Source organism: Fulmarus glacialis, unplaced genomic scaffold, assembly GCF_000690835.1.
Source record: "Fulmarus glacialis isolate BGI_N327 unplaced genomic scaffold, ASM69083v1 scaffold9413, whole genome shotgun sequence".
Taxonomy (NCBI): domain Eukaryota; kingdom Metazoa; phylum Chordata; class Aves; order Procellariiformes; family Procellariidae; genus Fulmarus; species Fulmarus glacialis.
In genome coordinates this window covers 3241-24298 of record NW_009204876.1, presented here as the reverse complement: position 1 = coordinate 24298, position 21058 = coordinate 3241, and the positions used below count along the sequence as shown (strand labels likewise).

Below are 21058 nucleotides of genomic sequence, written 5' to 3'. Positions count from 1 at the left end.
AGAATAAAACATGAAACTTTGAAGAACCCTATGTAAATTTTTACTTCTGCATGCACTTAATAGGGCTACGTGTTTATGGACTCAGAGTAAAACACATTTTGAACTTGGCTGCTGGCCATCTGCTGTAGAAGATTAGGGATTTTCATTGGCAGAATCCCAGAAAAAAGCAAGGGCATATAAGGCTGTGCTAGAGGCAGGTCTTCTAGCTGGAACACATGTTTAAGAGTACAAGAAACCTTTTATGGGGTGGGTGGGTGAGACCAACCCAGGAGGAATGGTTTAGAAAAGGCTGGGGTCTTGGTTGGAGGCAGGCTGCTTCATTTGGGCACTAATAAAACTGCAGCTCGAACTCAAATCAGTTTCAGGGCTCCAGTGTATCATCCTCTTCTCTCCAAGCAAGGGAACATCCCTCCTCCCATCTTGAGCCTTTGTCATCTCTTCCTGTTGCACAGTTTGAACTCACAATTTCTAGTACTTGTTGAAGGTACAGTATCTCCTTAAGTCTGTAAAGCAAACCAGGCTGCTGCAGCAATTTCCTTGGCTCCCAGCAGCAGATGAACTCCAGAGCTCCATCTCCAGACACTACTTAAATTCAAGCATACTTTCTCAGACTGCTGATCCTTTTTCCGGTTCCTGTTCCAGCAAACTTCTCTCCTAACTCTGCTTGTCCATTCCTCCTACTTGGTTATTTGCCTCCTATTCCCATAAAAACTGTTCATCAGAAGTGCTTTACTGTCTACTAACTGACACTTGGGTCCTTCCCCATCTGTTGTTCCATATTTATAGGCTTTGTTTACATTTCTTTAAAGGATTCAAATATTAGAATAGGCTTTGGGACAGGCTTTCATTACCTCCTTAAGATAGGGATGACCATCTTCATGGATAGAATCATCTCTCTGAGTTTCACACTCACTCTACTGGAAAATACCTCGCCTAGGTAAAATGACTACACAGAATCAGGCTACAGCATTATATGGCCCCTTAAAGTACTAGCTGCTGTATATTCTGTTTTTGAGAACTTAAAAAGGGGGACAGTGGTTGCTTTTGTTTCCTTGGTTCCTTGCAAGTTATTCTCCTTCATCCCCATGCTTCACTTCACTATTCTTTATTATGAAGGACAGCTACTGGGCACCAAATGAAGCTTAGATTGAGGAAGAAAAAAACAACCAAAACATCTGTATTATAAGGCGAGTTCGTGGCAAGCAGCAGGAAAAACTGCAACAGTGTAACAAAAAAACCCAAAAAACAACAACAAAAAAAATCAATCCTGTTGCTGTAGAGTCAGCACATACCACAAAATACAAGGAAAAGAGCAGCTCTTGCATCACTCAATAGCTACCTCTTCAGTTCATTAAAAAGCACCATAGAAAAGCTTGAAAGACAGCTTGTCCTCCACTTTGAAATCCAAACAGCATCTTTGGGTTATCAGGGGAAGGAGGAGAAAAATATACTCAGAAAACAGAAAAGTAAGCAAAGAAAGGTAAAAGAAAAGATCATGTTAAGCAGTACAGTGATTTACTGCACTAATATCTCTAGAAGCTAGCTGCATATTATAATAAAAAAAAAAAACCAAAAAACCTTAGATGTCTTTTCCGCAGCAGACACTGTTAGACACTTTTTTCTGACCTTGACTGCTTACCTTCCCTTAGACCTACGTACTCACACTGATATCAAAAGGGGCTGAGCAAGTACGGGAGTAGCAAGCATGAACCTGGCCTAACGCAGTTTCATGTCTGCACGCAAGCCCTGCTCAGAGTGACAGAGCAGAAAGGTCAGGCTCTTGCAGGTACATTAGCAGCCTGTACCCACTGGGCTCTAGGCGGTAATTTCTTTATACTGCCTACATACAACCATAGGTCCCATTTTTCTGGGCACCAAAATTAAGCACCAAGGGTTAAAAAGAGAAGGCTAATCACATTAAGGGTTGCAGTTTAGTCTCAATAAGGAAAATCTCTAGAGGTTGGCACAAACAACTGCTGCTAGCTCTCTGTCAAGGGAGTGAGCCAATGCAAATGCAGATCCCAATTCTATCTGGCTTTACAAAAGAGAGCAACAAAAGCATTTGTACAAAACTACCATTTTTAGTACAACAGATGCTGCTTCTTGCAAGCAAAGCTAAAACAACATGCTTGCAGCAAGCTTTCTAAACAAGGTCTGTGGGAAGAGAGGACATATGTTTTTAATAACATCTTATAAACATTTACAGGAAGCAGCAGCTACATTCCATATAAAGGCATTTGGTGTATTTTGTGCAGCATGGTGTGAGGGGGTAGGAGGGGAGCCTCAGTACAGATAATTAATTTCTTTATATTGAATGCTTACACAAATGCACAACAAAGGTTTTCAGGGCCTCTGCTGCTTCTCTGCACATAAATACACTCACATGCAAGGGTCTGTAACGATATATGGTACAAAGTATGCAATATGCTTTGTTTTTGCCATTTAGGGTTTGATCACTTAACTCAAAAAGCCAATCTTGAATTGCACATTGGAAAAGAAGCATGGCAAGATAGCATAGTTAACTATACCAGTGCCAGCAAATGGTAGCACAACAAAGCCAGTAGACATCACCAACTGCTGTTGAATATATCCAGGCATCTTTCCAGTGAGCAACAGCAAAAAACAGCTGCTAAGATTCCAGGCCAGTAAATCACCTCAAAAATGCCATCCAGCATACATGGTTTGTCCAATTTGCTCAGGGAAGGTAAGATGACCTTTTGAGAGTCAGACTTTTCATAGGCTGCTTCAAACACACTTCCTGCTTCAACTGCCAATGATTTTCAAAACGTCTTGTCCAACATGAAGATGTCATATACATATAGATCAAATTACAGCATGAAAATATCACTCATCCTTTCTGAGCCCAACCTTGTAAAGCACGTCAGATATGTATGTGAATTCCAATACATTAAATTCAGTCCAAATTCTGAGATAAGCAGACAAGCAGCCTTTCCACTCCAAGAATTTGCTTCTTTCCTGGCTAGTATTTTACAAAAAACAACAAAAAAAAAGCAGCCAGGCCTATTACACCACCAAGATTTAGTGTTTCAGTGTGCAGGGAGCTTTTAGGCCCTTTCCCAGACTTGCTTGGTCTGAAGTTGCTTTACTGGTCCGCTAATGGCCATCTGCCTAACTGCCTGAGCAGAAAGACAACACAGTGGTTTTCAGGTAGCCACAAAGACAGATCTTACTGAAATAGGTAAATCTGAAAATGTCCAGTTTTAGTCTAAAAGAAACTTTCTCATACAGATTCCTGACATACAGCTCGTATTTGGAGTGAGATTGTCCCCATGCCCACCAGTATTAGGTACTGTAATTTCAAACAGATTACCTTCCAAAGGTCAGTTCAAAAAGACACTATGCCCCTGCTATTCCCACTAATGACACAGTTCCCACTTGAATAGGTGCTAAGCATTGCTTATCATTCCTGGGTATTGTCACTATAAACTAGAGTTTCTCATTACCCTGTGCGAAAAAGAGTTCTAGGCAGGGTTTCCAATTTAAACCAGTATTTATCAATAAATGCCTGCAGGACACACTACAGTGGCATACTATGAATAAACAATGAGAACTGCTCAGAAGTTGGGACTGCTCAGTTTTAAGTTCTGTGAAGTCTCAGAAAAATCAACTGCATTTACGAGAACGATCACAGCCCCAGAAGGAGAATATACAGAGTACCTGGGGTGTGCTTAAAGCAGCAAGAGGAGTTAACACACTGCGCGGGCTCAGGATGGGGTTTGCAAGCAATCACCACTCTGGTGTCTCAGAATTATCTTTTCCAAATGTTCACTGGGGGCTGTGCACATACTGAGCTGAAAGCAAATGTGATGATTCTCAGTCCAATTTGAAATGTTTAGCAAATGATACAAAAATGACTGGACAGACTTAGAAGGCAACACTTAGCCTTTTTTTTTTAGGAGGCCACCATCGTAACACAGCAGCACATTAATTATTGAGGGAGATACCAGCTTTATCTGTAGCTGCTATTCCTTTATGCTGAAATAATTAACATCTTTAGGAAGGGCGAAAAACAAGTATAAAAGGACATATTGTACTGCCTACTCCAACAGATTTGTTTGTTTTCAGACTGAAGAAGGATTGCTGTTAAACACTGCAAGCTAGTCATGTTTTGTGAAAGCAGATGGGGGCTTTTTTTTTTTTTTCCTTTTTCTTTCCTTTTGTAAATCCTGGACTGCAACTCAAATCCCAAAGGGAAATCATACTAAACTGGACAAATATTTCTGCGCTTCTCTGAACCTCAGAAGGACAGCTCTCTTCTTGAAGTTTTGCACCTATTCTCTGGTAAGAAAGGATGCACACAGGAATCAACTACAGGCAATGGTTTGCTCATTCCCTGCCCCCCCCCCCCCCCCCCCCTCTTTTTTTTTTTTTTTTAAACAAGACTAAAACTCTTACTCCCCTCCCAAACAAACTAAAGCTGTTACACAGCTGACACAAATCAGTCATCACCTGCAAAAAACAGAACAAAACAAAACAGAGGGCTTTCAAATAGAGCTACTTAACCCAGTGGCATAAACTGTCCCAGTTTTGCCCCTCCTTAGCGTGCGCCTTTTAAATTCTCTGATTTTAAATTTCCTGATTAAACTCTCTCAGAAATTGTTAAGGAAAAAAGGTAAGAGTTAAACAGAACAGTGTATAGAAATAAAGGGCTAATTACTTGTCTTTTAACTACCGACACTTATATTGCATTTCACTGCACGTTATACAGAGGTTTAAACTGATACTAACATTTAACAGCAAACTATTACTTACTATTTCTTTAAGCTGAACTTCTTAATCTCTAACTGTCAAAGTAGTTAAAGAGTCATAAACACTATGTAGTAATTCATCTGCCCAATGATTTTAATCAGCATCAACCCAAGAGTTTCCTTTTCCTTATTTCCTCTTCTCCCCTTCTCTCCCCACAAGCCAAGTATTCTCCACGTGAAAACAACCTGCAAGAAAACTGAGAATGAAGGGCCAGTCCAGTAATATACTTACTTTACATTCAAAAACCAGGAAAAAGCCTCAATGGCCAAGAAACACAATTCCTTAAAAAGCTACTGGATAGCCCTATTCCTACAGTCCACTCTGTGCCTTGGTGCTCCCTACCAACAAAGAGCAGGCTCTGATCATACATGCCTGATGGTATATATGGTTTTTGGTCTCATAACAATCACTAACTTTTAGACAAACCTCCTCACTTAATTTTCATGATTCCCAGTACCATTGCATTTGAGGAAGTGAACCTCCATTTATCCAGAGAAAAGCTGCACTTTACCTGTGCTGTAAACCGAACTCCCTGCAGTTTTAACACATCTGTATCATCTTCCTATCAAACAGCCCGCAGAATTACACCTCACGTGCTATTCACATAGACACATTTTAGTACTTGAATTCCATTTGGATACCAGAAGCATGATCACAAGGAGGACAAGTCTGGATGGGATATTTCCCCCTGCACAGCTAGTCATTCACCAAGGCTGATAAGAGGGTGAGCTGCATTAGCAGTTGACTTTGCAAGTTTTCAAGCTAAAAGGTGAAACCTAATCGTTCATGCTAGGCAACAAACCCTGAAAGTAACCCAGTTACAAGTGACAAAACATTGGAAATGTACAGCCCTTTTCAGAATGCAACACAATGCCTGCAAATACAAAAGGAACAAACACTTTCAACAAGGAAAATAGCAGCATGCTACATAATCTGAGTGGGTAAATATGCACTATTACACAGGAAATAAGCCTGTAATTTTAGGAGGTCACTTTCTAAGGCAGTAGTGTTTCAGAAGTCAAAAGACTTTCTGCATGACAGGTCCTCTTGAAAATCCAAGTGAACCTTTTCAAAAGCTTAGTGTGAAAGCACATATGCCCTCCTTGAAGGAAGCACCTGATTTAAACAACAACAACAACAAAAAAAAGTCTTGCCTTTCCGCTGTCTGCCTCTTCTTGACCTGGGTGGCCTAAACTCAGGTACCACTCTACCATGCAAATTGCTGACGTAACTTGTGTAAGAAAGATAAAAATACTTGCCGTGGATTTTCTGAGCTTCTGGGTCATCCACACTGATAGCAATTATCTTCCAATCTGTCTCTCCTTCATCAACAAGAGCTAAAACACCCAAGACCTTCACCTGAACAATCTCACCAGAAGAACGAATCTGAAACAGAACATAATCTCACAAAGATTTGGAAAACACTTCATGGAATTTCTCTTTTAACTTACAGACAAAATAGTTTTACTACATTTTTGACCAGCAGCTAACAGAACTGCAAGATAGATCTGTAAACCACATCTGTTTAACGTTACTAGCCTTTCTCCCACAGTTGCTGTTCTTCAACCCTCAATTCTCCAGTCAGCATTGATTTAAGTTGACAACACAAGCTAGAAAATTTCTCCTTCTCTACTACCCCACTTCCCCTACACCTTCTTGATCTTCACCCCAAACTGCAAGTCAAAAGTATCTCATACTCATTTTTTAACTCTTTCCTGCCTCTTGACTCTGCTTTCTCAACTCTTGGTCTTTATCTCTTGCTGTTCCTTCTTCTAGACTCCAATACACACATATAAACACACACCCCTTCCCCAGAAATATCAGCACAACTCTTTTTTGTATTTTCTTGGGAACCTTCTCCCTACCAGATAATATTCCCTTTATAACTCTTTCTGGATTCCTTGAAATTCAGCTTTAGGTTCCTTTCCTCAAATAAAGCTACCTTTGCTGAGGTCACCAATTAAATTTCTCCTTACGTAAAATATCCCAAGAGATCCTTCTTCCAAACTCATCCCTTTCATAACCCCATCTTTGATACCATGGAGGATTGCTCCATTCTTTGCTGCCTCAGATATGTAGAATTTTTTTTCAGTGAGCTAAACCTTCCCCCTATACCTACTAATGGTGTTTGCTGTACCTCTTTTTCATCCATCCACTCTAAATCTCATAATTCTGCAACACTGCAACAGGTTCCTGTCTTTTCCTCTAGAGAAAAGGGATCTATTTCTGTTTGCACCCATGAGAAAACTCAAACCTACCTCCTTTGTGGGTCTGATCTTGTAATTTTATGTGCATGACGCTGCCATGCTTCCTCATCTTTCAGAAACCTATTCCTAGCTCCAGTACTGCTAACAGGGGAAAAAGAAAGAAAACTTTTCCTTCCCCCAAAATCTTAACCCCCTCCCCTCCTTCACCCAAAACTCACTGTCCAGCCACAGAACTTCAGGGTGGTGTCCTCTTATTTTCCCTTTTATCCAGTACACAGACTTTCCCAAATCCTGCTTTTTTTCTCGTTTTTAAAAATCCACCATTTCCTTACCTATTCCCTCCTCAGATCCTCTATTCATACTTTTGTCATCCCCTGAGACTATTACCATCTTTACTTGTTTTCCATCTACCCTTCTCTTCCAAAAGTTGTTACCAAATTATTAAATTAACCTTGATAAATTAAATTAATCCTGATAAAGACAAACCTTTGAACCTATTTCACAAACATCAATAGGATCATTATCCCCACAGCATCCTGTACTGTTATCTGTATGGTTTGGATCTTCCCAGGTCTGTCAAAAGAAAGAGAATTATCAGTTACCAGCTGATCTGCAATTACAATTCGTCTAACCACTAAACTACTAAGATTACTAAGATTAATGAAAACACCAATAAAAACATCAGCTTTCTGAGAACAGTCTTGCTCAATGGGAAAAGAACAAACAAACAAACAGCCAATGGACTGATGTTGAGTAACTCATCCTCATACTCAGGACAAGTAACATGAGGATTACTGAGGACATAGTAACAAAAGCATTAACTGCACCCATGACAGACACACTTAATCAAATTGCAGTGATTAAGGCATCAGAGGACCCTGAATACGTATTTTCCTGGTTACTAGTGGTTGTGGGATTAAGCTAGAACATCGTACAATCACATTCTTCTTATACTCTTTAAATACCATGGCACTAACATAAGTTGCTTTCAAAAACATCTAGGCTTTGAGCTAACCAAGCTCCTAAGTATGGATTTGTCAGCACCCAATTAGTTTTTTAAAGTTTTTAGATTTAGGTATGAAACATTTCTCAGTATTTTGAGATGTGTACATTCCCAAGAACAGCCAGCAGCTTAAGGCCAAAGAAGCTTCTCCAGGAGGCAAGTTCAAATCCCTGCTCTGAGCTCTGTATAAGCAAGGAACCATAGCCAAGTTATACTAACTTAATTACCAGAGCAACACTGGTTTTGTCTCTCACTGGCTAGTAATCAGTAACTCATTCTAAAGTTGAGAAGTTTTCCTGGTAAAAATTTTGAGTCCAATGAAGTTTTGTTGAAAATGTGTTAGAAAAGTTTTTTCCAAGGAGCTATACTGTTAGCTCCTGCTGTCCACGATCAAACCTCCACCTCAAACTTGTTCTTGAGAACTTGGCTGATACGAAAAGGCAAAACTGTGAAAAGCAAATGCTCAGGTGTTTGGGTAGCAGAATCATTACCAAAAAATTGCTGAAGTGGAGTCAAGAGAGAATTTCAACTTAAAATTTATTTTTCCAATACTCTTCCAAAGTGCTTTTTATTTAAGGCTGCATTATACTGGTACTATTATCCTGCCCAGCTGCACCCCTCCACCTGTAGGTTAGAATGAAAGCTCGCCAGGAATGGTATTGTTCTCTGGATAGTAGAGCAACTCCTGCAATAATGATAGTCCTACTGTCATTTTTTCCTTCCTTTCCTTTATGTTCCACAGCATAAAACAGCAGCCACAAATACGTATCTTTAACCCATATACTAGGGCTGAACTTCTGGCAACTGCTGATCCTGATGAAAAGTCCTCTTGTGACAATGGAGACACTGAATCAGATTTTGTTTGTTACCGCTAGTAGGAATCTAGAATATCATCTAGACTTCAACAACTGGAGGTGTAATGATCCAGCTGCTATTTTAAAGTTATTACAGAAAATAAAAATGACAATTATCGCCAGCCCTCTCTGACTCACAAGGTAACAAGGGGAGCTGAACATTTATCCCGGGGAAAGTGTCATCAGTCCAAAATAATGCACTTTGTGCAGGAAAATATTCAAATGTTTAATTTTGACTTTGTACTAAGGCACACATGAATTTCAAAACATTAAATGGAATTGCTGGTTCCCAATTATACCTACTTGTAAACTTTGTCTGCTGAGACTGCTGACTGGGTAAGAACTTCATTGCTATACTCCAGCAGGGTGTAAAGAAAATAAATTACTCTTTCCTAGCTCCATCATGTTCTTCAGTACTAATTTAACTCCAGTGCGTTATTCACAGAAATGAAAAAAGTTTAAAACCTTTCATTATGCTCAAAATTTCAGCCATTAGTTGCGCTTTTTCAAGGCTCAAAATTTTGAATGTGTCATGATCAGTAAAGTCTCACAGTTCAGAAAAAAGTTAACTAAGGCAGTTGAGGTTTAATCTAAAAAAGAACAGCCCTTGTGTTCCTCTTTGTTAAAGATATTAAGAAATCCCAATTAAAATTTATGCTGCAATACATGAAAATCCTAAATTAGTTTTTAAAAAAATGTCTTGTTTAAGCAGAAAAGGGCTACTTGACAAAGTATTATTGAATGGTAGACCACGACAGTTTAATTCTGTTACTACAGTACAGAGATGCAGACTAAAGATTTGAGATTTCTTGATCATTTAACTCTTTCCTGAAACACGGCACATATTTACACCCACACCCAAATTCTGATCAAAATTTATGGACACAATAAAGCTCAACATAAACAAAATCCTAATTTACAAATGTATCAAAGAAAAACATCCTTCTTGCAACTGATTTGCATTCAGGCAGTACCCAAGATTTACAAGGCAATTTACACAGAAGACAGAAAACTTTCACCATTATAACAAAAATGTTACCTGTGGGAGGGCACCATAATTCCATATATAACCCTTGTGAGGAAAGATATTTGCCACGTATCGAAGCTTGCCTTTCTTTATATCTTGTTTAATGGGATTCAACGGTTCCTCAGTGGCAATCTAAGCAGTGAAAAAGAGAGAGAGGGAGAGAGAAAGAGAGAATGGTAAAACGGAAAGCAATTCATTCTGTACGCAACCGGTTAGAAAGCTCCATCTGGGAGCACGTGCTTGCGGCTTGAGAAGTATTAAAAGCACGATGGCCTCACTCTAAATCTCAAGGGGGATGTTCAAAAAGCAGCTTATTAAGGTTTTAAATAACGTTGTGAAGTATGCAAGAACAAAAATGAATGTAGAAGAGAAAGTAATAAATTTATAAGGAGACTGTCATGGTCAAACATAAATACTGAAAAGAACTTAAGTTAGAAGCTCTTGCACTTTATAGTACAAGTTCAACAGACATACAAATGGTGGCACAAGTTCTTCAGCCAACAGGGTCTTTGACAGCAACAGGGGAAATGTTTCATCATCTTCTCACCCCCTGTTCATTGCTCTCCTATTGCATACATCCCTTCTCTCCACCACCTCTCAGCATACAAATGCTTTTTAGTAAGGACAAGTTCTGCATAGTCACCAAATGCCAACTTCATGCAGATTTGGAACAAGTTAAGTAGCATTAGAAGAAGGCATTCTTATTCCCAAAGAAGCACTCACAGAAGGACTGAAGTAATTAAAGCTGGTTTATTATTGTCATTATCCTCCCCAAAACCTCAAATACAAACCCACTGCCGTATAAGTTACCTACCACACATCAGCTAATTCGCTGTAACCATCCTTTTGACACTCGACACCACAACCCAACCCATGTTGGCTGCCTCTTGCTTACAAACACTCATCTGAATGGCATCACATTTGTTACAGGCTATGAGCACACACTGGCTCAGGTGGTACGTAGCTTGCATGCATAAGCACACAGCCCTTAGTCCACATTTCATTTTACAACATCCTTATAATTTACCTAAAGCACCACCACCAAAGCCATCCCAAAGGAATTCCACCTTTTTGAGCCACATCAAACTGTCAATAGCATGCACTTATTCCAAAAGAAAAGCCTCCCCAAGAGCTGAGATCAAATCACACATTTCTGGTTTCACATGTAATTCTACCTGCTTCTGGTCAAAACTTAACAGTGAAGACCTCGAATATGCCACCTGGAACTTTGACAGAAGTGGAGCTCAGCAATGCTTTTTCTTGATGTAAACCGGGACAAGGAAGAGTAACTGACAACAGCAGACAAAAGTCTCATGAAAAGCACCTTCAGTAAAATCAAGGAAAGAACAGGAATGATGAGCAGGAGATCTGGCACCAGGGATGTAACAGTGGGATACATTCATCCTAAGGCAAGGTTTAATTGCCTACAGTCTCCATTTCACGTGAGGGAATCTCAGCACGGAGATGCAGACAAGACCTGGTATTAGCACCCTACCACAGTCTGGACTGAAGGACTGCCAGGACACAATGGCAAGGCAACTGCCTTAACCATTAATGCAGGAAATTTCAAGTATATTAAAAGTTATAGATAGAGAATTACACGTGGCGTCCTCTGTCAAGCCAGAAAAGTCTAAACCCACTGATTTCTGAACCTAACAGGACAGCAAACTTTTCTACCCTTGACATAACATGCCGAGAGAAGGGGAGAGAGAGCAACCTGAGCTTTTCGCTCAGGTTCAAATAGCATTGTCAAAGGGAAATTCTGTAAAAGAGAACTCAATTTCCACAATAAATCATCATCTTAAAATACAAGGTAAATATCCAAGGTAACCCTGCTTGCAAAATAACAGCCGTGGTGGTAAACACAGTTCAAATTATCTTCCAGCATCAGGGAAAGGAGAAAACAAAATTCTGAAATAACAGGATGGAGAGGTTCTTTGGTGTTATTTTTAATGATGAAAATAGTTAACTGCTCAACTACAAACTTCCTTAAAAGCATCCAGGAAGCATCTCTAAAATCAATACAAATGTTCAGGAAGATAGGACATATCCTGGTGAGATGTTATTTCACTAACACTACAGATGAAGCATTACTCAGCTTCTATATTGTAACTGCAGAGGAACAACCCACTAGGCTCTACTTTTAAAATAACTCCCTGCAGGAATAGATACTTTCAATCAGTGAGGTCCCCAAGTATTTTTTTTGTCACAAGGAAATGCTTTTTCATTTGCAACTCCATTTGTCAGGATTTGGCCTAGTGCACTATACAGCAGAAATGAGAGGAATTAAATCCTCTGAGTGGAATGCTCTATGAGCAAGCAAGAGTAAGACTAAATGTTGGACACTGTCCTGCAAGCCAGTACTCTAGGACTCTGTTGCAGGTATGCTGCACTCTGCAGTTAGAGGGCTGTCAAGAAGCAGTGCTCACCTGCAGAGGGGAAACAAAATTAGAATCTCAACACTTTTTATAATCGCAAGGAAAGTGTCTGTATGCACAACTTCAAATTAATTTTTTAACAGGGAAAATTTTATGTGTAAGGGTAATCCACACTCTGATTAAACACTGACTATTGGAAGCCACCGCATTGTCATAACTTTCATAAATACCTATGTAATCAAGGTATTTTTCTTAATTACCTCCATTTTTGCATTCGTCCAACGAGGCACTTCTACAATCATATTAAACAGGACCTAAAACAAAAAACAATGACAGAACTGAAAATAAAATCCACTTGGCATTTAGTATTTTACAGTAAGACAAATTCTCTCCTCTGTATTCAGCCGCAACACACATCACATCTCTCTGTTCCAGCTGCTTTTACGTGAAGTACAATTCATTTAGTTCCACACAATGATATTCAACCTCCTTGGTTCATCCTTTCCCCAGCCCACCCCTTTGAGAATTTGAACAACTACAAGTAGTGGAAATCCACATGATGTTTTTTATTCCCGTATCAATACTACCCTTCACAAAATGTTCAGAAAGTCCATGGAATGGTTTGCCACAAGGCAGTGGTTCAGTCTACTAGTCAAAGAGGATTGGACATTTCTATAGGACAGAGTTAACTTCCCCCAAGCACTGGAAAGGACAATGTTTGAGGATTTATTTCTTCAAGCCCTCCTCTTTTGCCTCATTCATTTTTCTAAAAACCCATGCAAATGCAACAACCACTGACATTCCTGATTCTCAGTCAAATCTGGTTGAAGTGAGGCAAAATGAATCCAAAAGTGATGGCAGAGGAACGACATGGACAGAGACACCTTATGTTTGCGTAGCCTTCTTCCTAACAGAAACAAAGCGAAAGTTGTTTTAAGAAGGAGGGTGCGGGGGGGAAATAAACTTAAAACATGTAAACTTTCATGCTTTTAGAAGAAAAATAAGTAATCTATGCCCTTCTTTAACCACTGAGGACGTTAAAAGTGACATTTTCCAAAGAGAACAACTCTGCATAACTGCTGTAATGTTTCTTCTTCTAAGCTGTCAGAGTTAAGCACTACCAAGGAGTAGAGTATTAATCGAAATGGGTAACTAGACCAAACCACCCAGCAATTTCTACAACCTATTTTCTCCTAGATTACTAAAATAACCTCAAAATATCACATTGCCTGGGACATCTCTTCATAGCCAAAAAAAACTCGTACTGGTATTAAAAATCACAACAGTTCAGGAAGGACAAAATATGTTCTTGCAGAAATTTATAGTACAAAAAATATAAAGTTAAACCAACTGAAGACTTGCACTGACTCTTTAACTACAATGCAATTAAGGCTCCAGCAGACTCTTAAATATTTGTATTTTTGCTCCTTGTATCTTGCAGCTGCAAAAACCAAATACCATTACCAGGGTCAATGCCACAGTCTGATTAAAGTCATTCCAATAGTTCTATGATCTTCTGCTCCCAAACAAACTTGGAATGTGGAAAGCAAGAAGGCAAAGGAAAAATCCCAACTGTCACTCAGTGTTTCTCCCATGAGATCACAAGCTATGCACAATCCTGGCAGCAAATTCCCAGCAAATTTAAATTAAATTTGCCATCCATAAGTACTGTGTCCATACTGCAATCAGTGGCATGTCAGATGGAATCACTTTTCCCGATCAGGTCACAACCAAATAAAACAGGAAAAAAAAAAAAAAAAAAAAAGGAAAAAAAAAGGTGAAAGGTGCTTCAGATCAGTTTCATAAAGTACACCTTATGTATATAAGAACGGTTGAAACAGAGAATTAATCAGAAAGAGAGCTCAAAGATGTCAACACTAAGGAAGCAGACAGAACAAAGCAACATACATGCAGCAGCAGGTAAGGAAAGGGTTGGAAGAGAGCCAAATAAAGTCTGCACATCCAACTGGGAAACACTTGGAAAAAAGAAATGCACAGCATGAAAGCCAGTGCTGACAAGAAACTCTTAGGGAACTGCCAAGGAGGTCAAAGAATTGTTCTGACTGGTAGCTACAGGCAGAAAACTTACAAACTGCTCCTGGAATTATACACAATGTCTTCCCCTCCACCACAATCCTGTGTTTTTTTCGTTCAGATGCCACTGTACATTTTCCTGACCATGCCTAATACAATGGCTTCAGCAGCCTGTAAATCTTGGTTTTGAGCTTTAATCGGTTAAGAGTTATTCCAGGTCTTCATCAAAACAATTCTCAGGGCTGGACAACAACTGGACTGAAAGTAATACAATGCTGCTCTCAAAAATAAAAAAATCACTTGGATTTAACTCAGCTCTAAGACTAGGCCTTCATAATTTGTGGTATCAGTCAAATGTGAATTGTCAACAGTCTTAAATGTGACAGCCTGACAGATTAATTTGTATGCAAAAAAATCCCCGAAAGTACTCTCTCTAATGCTAAGCTGCCACAAGCATTTACAAGAGATTAATAACTTCATGCAGGGCTTACATTTAAAAATAAAAAGTTTTATTTATAGGGCAATCACATTTTCACAGTGATGAGACAGGATTCACTGGTGTGGAAAGGAGAGCACATACTAGGTAGTCTGACAGATTAAAAAAAAGAGAAGTGGTATACTCCTCTGTTTTTTTAGGGTTTTTTTCCTCCTCTTTCCTACCTTATTTCCCTCCTTGCCTAAATATCACCCAGGAATTTTTCCATCACTCTTATCTTCCCAGACCAAGCACCTCTTCCTTCTGCCCACTTGAATGTTCTCTCCCATCCCTTGCTGCAAAACCATCCCTGCCTCAGCTGCAAACAGAAATGCAAGTGTCAGACACCACCTGTCTTCATAGATTACCATCTGCATATGCCATTCAGTGGTTAGTTTTGGATGGTGAATGCATCTGGTAATTGATATTTTTATCTTTATTTTAAATCAGTAAAACAAAAAACTCCACCCCACCAAACCCCCAAGTAAGCACTTCTACCCCCTCAAGCAATGGTAAGACTGTTTCAACAGCCCACTTGACACACCTTCCAGTGACAGAAAAAGAAAAAAGATCTCTCATGAAACGAAAACTATTGCTTTGGAAAGTTTACCATTTAACTCTCTCAGTATGACAGCAGTCAACTGGTCTGCCTATGAGATCGCTGCTTGCTGCAGTCCAGATTTAATCCAACTCTGCAAGCGCCTAATGTAGAAGGGACTCCACTTCATGACAGCAGACTGTACAACAGGCCAGATGGAGTAGTTCCTACAGGCTAGCCTCATGCCAACTCTGCCGGCTGATGGTTTCTTCAGGACAGTCTCCTGGAGCAGGCAAGAAAAGAGGAGGAAACAGCTTCCTAGATTCAGAAAAAGGGACAGAACCCATCTGCTAGGGGAAGTGACCTGACAGAGCCCAGAGGGACTTTCAACCCAGGGTATTTTGTAGCTTGTTTGACTTTGGGTTAATGTGAACACAAGACAGACATTTGTACTTATGCTCTATTATACCTTGAAGAGATGATGGGAAGAAAAAAAAAAAAAAAATCCATTTGCTCAACAGAGAAGTCAAAAGCGCATTTCCTAATTCCTAAAACTGAATATGAAAATCAGCAGAAAGTGACATCAGAAGGAACACCCAGTATGTCTAAATAATATCCTTTATTTCCTAAGAACTACACGCTAAGTACATTACATGGGAACTCACGTAGGACGTAAGTAAGTGTTTGCTTTATCAGGGTGTTTTCTTTAACACTGTCTGGCAACTGACTGCATTCCATTTCAGTTGAACATCATTTTTAATATATCATGATACCGTTTTTGCTGAGACAAGCAAAAATGTCTCTCTTTCACACAGAGAACAGGAACAGTTTTTGTTTTTCGAAATAAAAAACCCACAGAAAGATAAAAAGATACACAAATATACTTCAACACATTCATACAGCAAATGTTGAGAAAAGCAAGGAAAATATAGACTGTTGTACCCGGGTAAACTGTGAGTCAGCATTCTCTCCACTAAGACTGATGGCCAAAAATAACTGCTAGCTCTGGCTGTACAGATTCTTATAGAAGATAATTCATTTTGATCAGGGTTTTTTATTACAAACCTGAATATCACAGGAAGAAAAAAAAAAATTAAGCACATTTCTAACACTATTTTTACAACCTCCCTTCTGGGCTCCCATACACCCTTCTCAGAAACAATTCTTCCTTACCTAACTTTCCCTTTCTTGTTCAACTATTTTCTTTCCCGGTTTTCCCAAGTTCTTTAGCTGGTGCATTTGAGGGGAGGGTTTTGCACAGGTATGATTTTGCCCAAGGGTTGCAACACTTAATGCTCAACTCTGAAGGTTCAGCTAATTTGAAGCAGAAGTGGAGCAACATATGTAGAGCGAGGAAAGTGACAAAACAAGAGAGATAAAGAGAGGAACAGAAACTCAGTATGATTTCATAAAATGACAAACATCACCGTTTTTTAAGGCCTGATTGCCATTCACCATCACCCTTGCATGACAGGGAGAAGAGATATGCTAAAGCGTACAATTGCTTTAGTCATTTTTATAGTAGAGTGCTTAAAAAAAAAAAATCTGAAAGCATTAGAGGCAGCATTTGGGGACTACTGACCCTTCCTCACTGAGAAGCTCTGAGCTCACAAGACATAAGGAAGAAAAAGCATTTTCTTTTCTGTCTGCTATCATTTCCATTTCTTTTCTGTCTGTTCATTTGCAATTTTGCGGGGATTCTCATCAGCCATCAACTGAACATGGCAGCATGCACCTGAGGACTAACAAGAACAAAAAAGATGAGCTGCAGTCCAGCAGCAGTGTGAACAAAGGATGATGTTTCAAAGGAAAAAAGAAAAAAAGAAAAAAAGAAAATAAAAGGAAAAGAAGGAAAAGGAAAATAAGGACTGTCATGAAATACAACCAGAAATAAATGGAGAGGGGCTTGCTTATAAAATGAGTACCCATGTTATAAGCATTCCCAGTGTAACACTTGCTACAAGGTATTTGCCAATGAAAACAACAAACCAGATGCCAGCAACATCTGGAGACGAAATATACTGTACCTAAATGAGAAGTCAATGGAACTTTTCCAATATAAATTAACATGCTACACAGCAAAAAAGGAATGCAGTGCCCAGCATAAATGCAAAATGCCTGCAGCCTCTTCATAGTGTACTTCTCTCACGTTATAGTGAAAAGGGAATCACGAACAGTATGTAAGTTTCTACCCACAGGTATCCCAAAAGTGGTGTCAGACATACTCTGATAAACTAGTTACCAGACACATTCACCTGCAAAACTACTCAGTGTACAACCATGACATGAATGAAAATGAAACACTGACTTTCTCATGTTTAAGGAACCATTTATTTGAAATTAAGTTTGATCAAATGACTGACACAACTTTCTCAGTAAACCAACTCTACTCCAGTAGATTTTAACTGGACTGCTGAGTGAAGATTACTTCTATTCTCAGTATTTGTTAATCTACAAGAACACAAAGCAAGGCTTACAGCTATTGGACACATCCACAGAAAAAGGCTGGGCAAGTTCAAGCATCAGGATGAGGGCTTCACTGATAATCTAAAATTTGGAACACACATAATGGACATACTACAGCCCAGGTAACATATACCCAAAAAATGTCCAATGTGACCAAAGAAGGTTACAGAGGCTGTAGTTAAGGCAGAATACAAAGTCAGTACAAAGTCTGTGCCTGTACTGCACGGGAAATGATGACGGCTCTTCCCTTCTTATGAAACATACCGACTTTATCATAAGACAACTCTGACACCAGTTTTGAACTGTTCCAAGCATGAGGCCCTCTGTCAGATCACCCATTCAGACTGCATGATCACTCTAATGACCCCTTACATCTCACCTGACTAGTTAATTTAACAGAAGTTTTTGCCTGACAGAAGGAATTCAACTGAAGTCCACATGGGCATTCCCACACTGTGCACCCCACAGGATGCAACAAAACAAAAGCTGTCTTGATTCTTTCTTTGTATTTTTTTTTTCAAATGCTCTTGTGGGTGTCTGCAAGTTAGAGGACTATAATCTCTACATGCTTGGACAGATTCCTTACCAAGGCCAACATTTTAAATAAAACTTTGTATTCAAGAACACCTGGATCCTCTAAATGAGACGAAACGTGAATACTTTACCAAAAACATACAATGACAAATAGATTAGAAACCATTTCACTGCAGCAGGGAAGCAACATGTCACATTTGTCTTGAAAAGAAAACGATGACCTCTTCAGACCTTCTTCCTGCTAGACATGGAAGGACATATTCAACAATCAGCCTCTGACAGTTTTGACTGTAACCACAGTGGGAACATCCACTCTTCCAGATAGAGATGTGAAACTTTTGATACCTTTCACAGAGATTTACTTGGGCAGGAGTGGATTCCGAGTGCTTGCAATGCTTAAGACAAAGCAAAGGTTCAGATTGCAAGCTGGTAATAATTTTGAGACTGAGGCTGAGTATGATTTCTTCCAGCATAGCTTCTCCCTCAAAATAACTTCTCTCTAGTCTTCAAACAGCCAAAAAACATCTGTGAAAGCAAAAAGATCAATTGTCAACAGTGACTGCAAAGCTAAATTTAATTGAGATTTGGGAAGGTCTAAAATGTTGCAAGAAATGGCTGCACTACTGAGAACAGTTGATACAGAAACACCACAGCGTTTCCCTTAGAACTACAAGCCAAGACTGCAAAACAGCTAATAGAGACTCGTACGACGTGCATTCCCCTGTCCCATGAATGTTGAAAGCTGAAACTCCTCGATTTTGAGACCTTCTTTTCTGGCATGAGGAATGCCAAGAACAATTTAAAGTAGATTAGATAGACTGAAGAGACTCATGCAGAATTATTGTCATCTTCCATAACTAAACTGCCATCTGATGAACACCTGTTCAGCATTAATTTAACATACACTCTTAAGAGGGCTTGCCCTTGTGGAGAATAACAAATAACTGCCACCCTAAAAGCACAAGTTTTAAAGATGCCACTGTGTTTCCAGGGCAAGAGGAACTATCACCTTTGAATGCTGGCCAAATTCAGTGCAAGGACCAACTGAACACCAGGTATCAATAGTGGCCTTTGTGTCCCTAGACAAGAGTAAGGGGCACAGCGCTTCAAAGGTCTTTAGAAATCAGTACATGGCATTAAATTCCTCATTATCCCTTCATCCCCTGATTAAGCTACGCTGTCCCTAAATACAAGCACACAGGGATGCATTTCTCACCAGGCCAAGGTGAGGAAAGCTGCTGAAAAGCCCAGTATAAGAAGCAGCTGCTTTCCTGAACACAACAATCCCTCCATTTTCTCTCTTCTCCCAAACTCCCAAAGATGATGATGAAAAAGGGTTTTCTAAATGATTTGCATTCTCGCAGTTCACCATCTAAGTAAAGACCAAGCATGTTTGGGAAGCCTATAGCCTGCACGTTTGTTTGCTTACTCGCATCAGAAGCCCACAATGACTGGAAATGGGTACTAGAATGGAAATGGGTTCTAGGGTACTAGAAATGTGGTTTTCAACAAGCTATCACACTTCCCACTACACAGACAAATACAGTTTCGAACAATTTTAGACACTGCATAAAACAGGCTTTGCACCTTCACAACTTGCAGGTATTGTCACAGTATTCATAAGCAGGTAAGAAACAGAATACTTGACTTCCAGCAAGAGCAGTAATTAAGAATTCATGTTGCAAGACAGTGATTTTTGAGAAAGTCTACTGGCACATTCTCTTTCTCCTCAAGAATTAAGTCTTTCAGGCATGATTCTACGTCTGCTAAATAGTACTTAAATGGGCATCAAGCAACAGGAAATCTAAAAAGCGTTACCTAGGCATTGTAGCTTGAATGAATCACAGGGCAAAGGGAGAGGAAATACATAGTACAGGATTGCGTGGGGGCTGGTGTACAGTAGAAGAACCAGCGTACCACACACTAGTTGCAAAACTATCAGAGCCCAGACAGTTAGGACAGTTTTTTCACAGCAGGTGGGTAGTTACAGTTTTGCAGTATGACTGGCCAAACAGATATTGAGAAGACACAGACTGAGATACACACAAGACACATCATGCCTTAAAGCATAGTTTGTTTCACTTTTTTCTTCCACTTTCTTCCATTTAGGATTTTTAGGTACTCCTATGCCAGGGAAAGCACTGCAAAAAATGCTACATTTTTAAATAGACACTTACATAAACAAATCTTGTTTCACGGAAAAAGCCTGAGCAGACCTTCCATGGTTTTTTGGGCTTCTATTAGGCTTAACTTCAGTGCTAGTTGATGCTGAACCATTAGCAGATGTGATTTTTCTCTCCTTGGGCTTCCCCACATGAGTATAGAAAACAACATATCCTCAGTTCTAAAAAGCAGATACTAAGTCTAATTTCTGCCCTAACATATTTAGGATTTCTGAAGTTTTGTATATATACCAAAGATTACCCACAGTCAGAGCATAATGAATATTTCATTAACTGAGGTTTTTTTGCAAATGTTTCTGAATGCAATAGCAAAAAAGATAACATATCTACGCTGCAATAGTCATAACGAACCTTTCAAAGAGTGGTATAAAAGTGTTTGCTTTTGAGAACATCTTGATGAATAAAAGAATGCTGACATTTCTGGCCCATTCAAAGAGGAGAATATTAAATCCCTTTAAGCTTTCTCCTCCTAAAAGACTTGCATTTGAAAATATGTCAACTATATTCAGTGAAAGCAAGTTCACTTTGCAAAATAGCAAAGTGATGCTGGAAAGGAAATAGAGGGAATAGTTAAAAAAAAAAAAAAATC

The 21058-nt window shown here is 39.4% G+C and overlaps 1 protein-coding gene across 1 annotated transcript in view; it reads right to left on the bottom strand.

Moving 5' to 3' along the window:
- The window catches only part of LOC104074868 (inorganic pyrophosphatase 2, mitochondrial-like), a gene marked incomplete at its 5' end in the record, with an annotated part of 36546 nt that overhangs the window by 13691 nt on the left and 1797 nt on the right, over positions 1 to 21058 (bottom strand). Inside the window, 4 exons of the mRNA XM_009575159.1 lie at positions 6030 to 6156; positions 7464 to 7550; positions 9874 to 9993; positions 12500 to 12553. Of these exons, the coding sequence (XP_009573454.1) occupies positions 6030 to 6156; positions 7464 to 7550; positions 9874 to 9993; positions 12500 to 12553 (388 nt within the window). The remainder of the gene's footprint in view (positions 1 to 6029; positions 6157 to 7463; positions 7551 to 9873; positions 9994 to 12499; positions 12554 to 21058) is intronic.